The 8,398-nt window shown below is 37.2% G+C and overlaps 1 protein-coding gene across 8 annotated transcripts in view; it reads right to left on the bottom strand.

The window, feature by feature from the left end:
- Positions 1-1,298: 1,298 nt before the first annotated feature.
- Positions 1,299-8,398, bottom strand: part of RARS2 (arginyl-tRNA synthetase 2, mitochondrial) — a 53,281-nt gene continuing 46,181 nt past the window's right edge. For all 8 annotated transcript variants that reach the window (XM_072832113.1, XM_072832114.1, XM_072832110.1 and 5 more), the window contains 9 exons: positions 8,030-8,090; positions 6,345-6,421; positions 5,754-5,878; positions 5,103-5,170; positions 4,908-5,017; positions 4,443-4,538; positions 3,265-3,339; positions 1,877-1,940; positions 1,299-1,416 (listed from right to left, as the gene is read on the bottom strand). In XM_072832113.1, the coding sequence (XP_072688214.1) occupies positions 1,330-1,416; positions 1,877-1,940; positions 3,265-3,339; positions 4,443-4,538; positions 4,908-5,017; positions 5,103-5,170; positions 5,754-5,878; positions 6,345-6,421; positions 8,030-8,090 (763 nt within the window). In that variant the 3' untranslated portion in view covers positions 1,299-1,329. The remainder of the gene's footprint in view (positions 1,417-1,876; positions 1,941-3,264; positions 3,340-4,442; positions 4,539-4,907; positions 5,018-5,102; positions 5,171-5,753; positions 5,879-6,344; positions 6,422-8,029; positions 8,091-8,398) is intronic.

The raw sequence follows: 8,398 nt of genomic DNA, 5'->3' as shown, positions 1-8,398 counted from the left end.
TCTATGATCACTTTTTGTATTGATTATAACCAGTAAGATAATGCAAAATGTAAAAAACTCAAAATACCAAATTTTTCATTTTTTCTATGTTAGAATTTTAGGGTTCTTTGCATAAAAACCAAGTCTTGGCTAGCCCTAAGCAAAAAAAAAAAAAAAAAAAAAAAAAAAGAAAAAAAAAAAAAAAGTTTATAAGGACTACAGTCAGGGCAGTAGTAGGGCTCTTTTTAGGGAGCTGCTTTTGGAAAGACCAGACTCTACCCATTACTGTCCCTGTATCATTTCACTCAAGATTCAAATCCTAAGGAGGCTACCACAGATCTGGGAAGGGGAACATCTCTCCAAATGTGAAGGATTTAGGAATTGCACATTTTATTCCATGGCTGGTTTGTGCTAAGGAAATATTAATGATACTTTAAGTAAAAATTAGTAATCTGGAAGCTAACTTACTTTTAACATGGATGAATCTTTTCCAGGACTAAGAAGGTATACCATACTTGCCAATATAAAAGTATGTTCATTCAACTGGAGAAGCTTTGGTTCATGCTAATTTGTTTCTCTGTTTGTAAAAGTAAATTGTCACTAGTATTCAAAAGACTTCTAGTAGCAACATTTAGGATAAATGATAGCATCCCACTTTTGTTACCTAAACAAATTACACAAAACATCCTTGACCAATATGCAGGTATATGGAAGAAATGGTTTAAGAAACTCCATTTCAAATTATGGTTTAACTAATAGACTAATTTTTACAAAAAGATCCTAGTACAATATGCATACAAGTAATTCTTTATTACTCAACTCTATTTAGTTCCCAAGTTCATGAAGTAAGAGTTACCTGTACAGATCAATGGAGAATAAGCATGAGATCTGTTCTCTGGGAGTGGTTGTCAGCTGTATTGGCAAAAAGGCTTTAAAAGGCTTAATTCTGGTCTCCCTAAATTGATTCAGAACTATCCGTTATTGTAAGAAATCAAAATTGCTTTTATCAATTTGATCTGATGCAAACATGAGATAATCTCAGTTATAAGAACACTTTCTAGAAGAATGATGCTGTGAAAATGTAGCCCTGGAGCTTAAAGTCTAGTCTTTTATCTCCAGTAGACCACAGTGAATTTTAGATCTTAGTTTTACAAAACTCTGTGTAGTACCTATTGACCAGGAGGGAACTAAAATGATTTTTCTTAGATAATGATTTAATAAGTTGATAAATCACTTAGGCTTACTAAAATACAGATTCTGATACAGAATAACAGTTTAAATTCTAAACAAGGCATATAAGAATAGATAACTAGAATTCATTTAGTATTTAGAAGCTATTTTAATTAGAAATTACATCCTACATACAGGTGTTATTCCAAGAAGTTTCATTCCATTGGCTAGGACAGAACGCACAGCTCTGAAAAGATGAAGTCTGGCCTACAAAATAAAACAAAGAATGAATGTTCAATTTAACAACAGGCTAACTCTAAGTGAATAAAGAACATTTTTAAAAGTAATTCTTCCTTCTAATTTAAAGTAGGAACAGTATCTCAGAGTCCTAGGGTTTGCTGTCTGTAAGGGAAGACAAATTCCTTATGGTATGACTGGTATCCAAGAGCTGGGGAGTGGGAGTGAACAGTATCATTATATTATCTGAAGTACAGCTTCAGATAAGGGAAACTCCTCACTTTAACACTTGAGGTAGGAAGATGCATTTCATAATTCAATGTTGGAAAGTATATAAACACTGATTGTTATAGCCCAATTCTAATTACTACCTGAGTCTAAAGTACACTGCTGTAGCTGAACCACAAGATGCTATGTTAGAAACATTTACAAGACTGACTCAATATTAATCGGAGGATGCTAGAGATTACATAGAAACCACTTAACATACCCCAGCCACTTCGGGAGGACTGTCTTTCACATACAATGTCTTGTGTGCCATACCTGCAAGATGACTGAAATGGGAAGAAAGAAGTCGTGATGAAGACCAGTAGATATTTCCTTTTGTAACATAGAAGGTTGGTATCTTATAGCCTCAACTTAAATCAAAGCATAGAACCATTAAAAGTTGTGTCCAATACTAGAAGTTAAGACTTGAATTCACTGCTTTTCTGTAGCAGGGTAGGTAAAACACATTAAACTAAAACTTTAGATTTCGGTTGTTAACATGTCAAGTTCTTAAAGTTACAATCTCACTGCTTCATAGAGATAGGGGATTCCTTTCTAAAAATTAGTTTTGCTCATTTAGACACCTTTTAGCACGAAAAGTTTCACATCATCTGGACTCTCCCCCTCTGTACAGTGAAAAGGTGAGGTAAAAACTAGTAATCCACTGCATGCATACTGGCCACTCTCCGCTAAAGTATCTTTTCTGTTTAGGTATAGCAGCAAATAGAATATGCCAGAGAAATGCTTATGAAATTCATTTCAATGATTAACTTTAATAAGACTTTCTCGCTTCTTTTTCTCTAGGTAGAATTTAAAGGAAAAAAAATTATTTAAATCTGGGGAAGAGATAAAAAAGGATAATCAAGAAAACTACCAATCTGATTTCAGTAAATCTTGAGTAAAAGCAAGTAGTTCTTTTCTTAAATAGATTTTAACATACAGGAAAGATATAGGTGTTGCTCTAGAAGATACTCAACCTCTATTCAGAATTTCTGAAACAGTTACCATGTAATTCCTGTTAAAGTGTCACTGATTTGCCTTCCAATTCATTTTCTACCCTCTAGCTGACTGATTTTTTTTCTGTGTGTCTGTTTAAAATCTTTTTATGGGCTCCACTGCCCTGAAAATAAGCTGAAATGCCTTAATACATGCAAAAAGGAATTTATACAATCATTTCTCACCCTGGGACTATGCTTATAGTTCCTTTAATGTATGATGTTCTTTTTCTTCCTTTTCTGCCACCTTGCTTCTCCCAATTAATATCGACTCCTCTCCAAGAAGCTCTCTATTATCCATCAAGGCTGGGCTGAGTGCCCTAACATTGTCTCTTATGTCCACTCTGTCCTAACACATATGCACTCTTACATTACTACCTGTGACGAAGCTGTTGGTTCCTGTCACTAGACTGTAGTGACTGTACCTTTTATCACTTAATGAATAAATGAACATTAACTGCTGATTTGAAAAAATGAAGCAAGAATTCCTGTAATTTAAGGCATCTCACTTTTTAGGCCAAAGGGTTTGTTTATAGGAAAATTTTAGAAAAAGGTCCTTTGTTAGATCAGGTCTCCGTTGTCTTTAATAACTGAAAACAGCAAGGTTATAAAATACCTTAGAGTTAGAAGGTATCTGACAATGTGCCTGGGTTGAAGGTCCTGAGATGATCTATAAAGTACCTCGTCGAACCTAAAAGAAACATGACAGGACCAGTTGGCTGAGGAGGACTGTAATAATGTAAGGATGTAATAATGTACATCATTAAGACTAGAAGGTATAGGGGATGCCTGGGTGGACCCTTGATTTTGGCTCAGGTCATGATCTTGGGGTTGTGAGACTGAGCCCCATGTGAGACTCTGCTTAAATTTCTCTCTCGCTCTCCTCCCTCTGCCCCTAGGTACGCTCTTGCTCTCAAAAAAGAGTAGAAGGTATATGAAAAAAGACCTTGTGTGCATTTAAATGTAAAGGCACATTTTTCTTTCTTACAAATTCCTTGATGGCAAGGAATCATTTTGATATCCCTTAGGCCTACACCAGAACAAGGACTCAAACCATGGCTGTTAATTGAATGTAAAAAGCCTACAGCCATGTTTAGGAACATAATCTAGCAAAAACTACTACCTTTAATGCTAAGAAAACCAAGTTATTTTTTCTAACAAATTAGCCAAATGTGAGAAAACTGACTCCTCTGATCCCAGGAAGGAGCCACTGACCACTGTGTGACAATCAGAGAAAACTGCCTTATTAATTACCTACATCCTCTCCAGAGACTAATATCTCTTGACAAGTCTGGCTTCACCAACAATGCTTGTGAGAGCTCAGAGGTGTGGTCTCTTGCCCAGTGTTGGGGCATCAAGTAGATATTTATTTGAGACTGTGAATTGAAACCCTGAGGCAAATGAAGGACTTATAGTTTCACAGAAGCTGCACACAGGCAGAAGTTTTCCTTCACTTATAAAGGAGGGTGAGGAGAAGACGATCTCTTCCCAAACACAAGTTTATGCTTTTACCAGGCTTTCTATTCTCATATCATGACATAGAGGGTGTCAGGCTCCTGAACTGATTCAGCGGTGGTATTTTTAAGTCCCAAGGACTGATCTTGACTGTGTCCTCTTTTGTCTGCCCTCAAGGGCAGGTAATCAATCACTTTTCAGCCATACCTTCAGGAAACTGCTGTCTGGTGGCAGGGAGGCAGTACCTAGTTACTGGATTATTTACTCCAGTGGTCAGCAAACCACCAAAAGTCATTTCACTAAGTGTGTGCAGACTTCATAATACTAGAAAAATCATACCTGAGAAGATGCTGGAGAATGGAAACAGACTGTGGCTCTTGTAAACAAGCAGTGTTGAAATCATTTAGATAACCACATCCAAAAGTCTCTTCCAAACTGTTATCAAAAGTTTAAAAACAACAAAGGATTAAACAAGTCGCCTAAGGACATAAAATTGCAAGTTTGTCAAAATGCTTCAATTTTTCCTAATCTATTTCTTCCTCTAAAAATGGGAGTATATTCTTTGGAAGCATTGTTCTGAGTTCTAAATAAGGTAATAAACATAAAAGCAACTCTTACAGATGTGCTCAAGAAATATCTTAAAAACCAAACCTAACAGGTGGTTCCCTGAACTTCTAACTAGTTTTGGGTAGGAGATACTAGAGAAGCCCAGTAAACAGGACCTTTGATCTTAGGAGCATGCCAGCCAGCCCCACCCTGGGGAGGACTGGAGGGGCTCAGCGTTGCCCTACAGATGGCTTTCACCTGTGGAGGCGGGCATGTGTGTACTGCAGGAAGACTCCTGTGTCCCCACGACTCTGGAAAACACGATCCCAGCTGAACTGATAATCAGATAAGAGTAAACCTTTGAAGTCCTAGAATGACAAGAGTAAATTTTTAGTGCTGGGGTTTGTTCTAGTGCCAAACAAGAGGGTCTCACAGGAGGCAGTCTTAACAGACCTGAATAATGAGTGCAGCAAGTCCGACCCTCTCTGCAGTTTCCTGTGGGTTCTCCAGTACTTTGGTAGCTGGAACGGACAAAGGCAGCTATCTTTAACTTGCACGAAACTGTACAGAATCAGGGATTCTGATACAATCTTCCAAAAATGTCTGCTGCCAGTAAAAAGAACAAATGGGTTCATGGTGGCAATTTACTTTCCTAATTTGGACTAATTTACCTTGGATAAAGACATTACCTTCCTACATTAAAAGGAAAGAAACATGAATTCACTTTTCTCACAAATATCCCTCAGGAGATATTAGATAATGCTAGCACTTCCTTTTCTAAGGTTAAACAGAACCATATGTATTTGTGACCTGTTTCCTATTACATAACATGAGAATTCTGCGTAACCACTCCAACAGTGGGATGACAAAGCGGAGGCTGTCCTTGAAGAGGCCTAGGGTCATCAATTCAGATTACTGAACTGAATGAATGGTGTCATTCAGTTTAAGTCTAAAACCCTCACATCTCTCATTAGTGCAGGCTATTTTGACAAGGTTGGTGAAAATGAACAGAGGAATGGTCAAAATAAATCATACTGCACAAAAGTCCCACAAAACATACAAGTGACATGTTAAGTTATGACTGTAACAATAAAGTGAATTCACTCTTAAGAGAAGCCATGTTCTGCAGCATCCTTAATCGAATCTCATTTAGAACATCTTCCAGAAAAGTAACATCTCCTTTTCGAGTCTTCATTCCCTGCACCACTCCAAAGGGCACGTGCTGGCACCTGACATGGAAGAGAAAAGACATGAGATCAGTATATAATCACAGCCTTTCAGGGACTAGTCTGAACTTGAACTCTCAGAGAGGAGCTTTTCAAATTGATAAACTGAAATGCGATGTGATTTGTTATATGCCACAAAAGATGTTAAACACACAGCTTCATTTTACAGAGCTCTGAGATGGGATTAAGTTACCAGTTGCCTTTGTGAGAAAAAGGAGGAATTGAGAATTTTGGAAAGCCACTGAGAGGCAGATGTCTAATAAAGACACATTTATTAAATATTTATAACTTAGAAACATAACCAGGACATAAATGTAAAAAAAAAAATCTGCTTTTCTACCCTTATACCTTGAAATAAAGTGAAATCTGAACGATGACCTTTAACAACTTGGTATATTTTTGGGATTTGGCTGACCTAACAAACCCTTAATGATCTTGAGCAGACAGTTATGAACCGTGCAGACATTACCTTTCTGCCCAGTCATATCCCATGATCTGAAGCATTTGGAACACTTGCTGAAAATGCTTTTTTTGCCCTTTATCTGTCTTGGGAAAAAAAATATTATTTATTTTAAAAAGATTTTATTTATTTGACAGAGAGAGCGAGCGAGCACAAGCAGGGGGAGCGGCAGGCAGAGGGAGAGGGAGAAGCAGGCTTCCTGCCGAGTAAGTGGCCCAATATGGGACTTGATCCCAGGACCCTGGAATCATAAGTTTAACAGAAAGTAGACACTTAACCAACTGAGCCACCCAGGCGTACCCCTAAAAATATTAAAGTAACAGTGATAAGTTAACCCACAAAAATAGGTGGGGCATAAATCCAAATATTTGAGTTCTGACACACTATAGTCATTGTCAACTGATGTATTTTAAATAAGTACACAAAGAATATATCAGTAGAAGAGGGTCTAAGCTGAGTGCTCTACAAGTGAAGAACTGCAGCACTCTACCGAGTCAGGAGGAAAGATGAACTTTCATCTTCTGAGTATTCTATTTAAATTCTTTCTCCTTCAGCTATCATGACCTTTATCTCCAAGAAGGAGGATAAAGCTCAGTTCTAATAAGATATTTAATGACAACTTTTTTTCTTAGGGGAAAGGGAGATTGTGCATGGAGAGGAAGGAAAGGGAAGAAGAGACCAGAATAACTCTCAGCAATAAAAGGAACAAACTACTGATGCACATAACAGCTTGGGTGGATCTCAAGGGAGATCTCAACATGCTGGATTAAAAAAGCCAATCTCAAAACATTACCTGCTGTGATTCCATTTATATAACATTTTCAAAGTGACAACACTATAGTGATGGAGAAGAGAGCAATGGTTGGGTAGGGGATTAGGGCAGGGTGTAAGGGGTAATTATTAAGTGGTTGCCAAGAAGGAGTTTCTTTCATAATGGAATTGTTGTCTATTCTGAATGTTATGATGGTTACATGATCTAGAAATGATACAATTTCACAACCTGCCCCTCCAACGTATCTAGGCCCACACACAAAAGTTGGTGGAATTTTTGTTTTTTAAAGATTTTATTTATTTATTTTAGAGAGTTAGAGACAGACACTGTTAAGTGGTGGGAAGGGCAAAGGGAGAGAGTGTGGGAGAGAATTGGCAGAGCCTGATGCAGGGCTCAATCTCAGGACCTTGAGATCGTGACCTGAGCCAAAATCAAGAGTCAGACACTTAACTGAGCCACCCACGTGCCCCAAATGAGTAGAATTTAACTAAGACCTTTACCAATGTCAGTTTCCTGGTATAGATAAAGTACTATGGTTATTTAAGATATTATCTTTGGTGAGGGCTGGGTGAAGGGTCCACGGAAACTCTGTACTATTTTACGACTTGTGAGTCTTAATTATTTAAAATAAAAAGTTATTTTTAAAAAAAGTACATTATGGTAACCTCTACATATTCATTTCACATAACCATTTTCCTGATTTGGGTTTATTTTTTTTTTTATAAAGCAATATAAATGTTTTCACTTTTAAGTTTTTTTTTTAACATAGTGGTTGCCACTTTAAATAAACTTAACACTGAATTCCTTTTAAATTTTGACAAAATTATTTTTCCAGTTTTTCAACATGGCATATAATTTCTATCTTTGCAGTTTTCATGAGGTAGAGATCATAAGCCTTTGTTTTTTTATCGTGACTACTTACCACATAAATCATTGTATCAAAATTATACTTGTCCATTCGATCTATAGCAGCTGCAAGGTCTCTGAAAAAAAAAAAAAAAAAAAAAGGCCATAAATTAAGAGTTACTAAGCAGATCTGGGTAAAAATTTGTTTTACCTATTTCATAGTAATGAGGCATTTCTAATTAAAAAGTCTGATTATGGGATCCCTGGGTGGCGCAGCGGTTTGGCGCCTGCCTTTGGCCCGGGGCGCGATCCTGGAGACCAGGGATCGAATCCCACGTCGGGCTCCCAGTGCATGGAGCCTGCTTCTCCCTCTGCCTATGTCTCTGCCTCTCTCTCTCACTGTGTGCCTATCATAAATAAAAAATAAAAAAAAATTTAAAAAAAA

Source organism: Canis lupus, chromosome 7 (assembly GCF_048164855.1).
Source record: "Canis lupus baileyi chromosome 7, mCanLup2.hap1, whole genome shotgun sequence".
NCBI classification, from domain to species: Eukaryota; Metazoa; Chordata; class Mammalia; order Carnivora; family Canidae; genus Canis; species Canis lupus.
The sequence above is the reverse complement of the archived record's forward strand: the minus strand, read 5'-3'. Positions and strand labels throughout refer to the sequence as shown.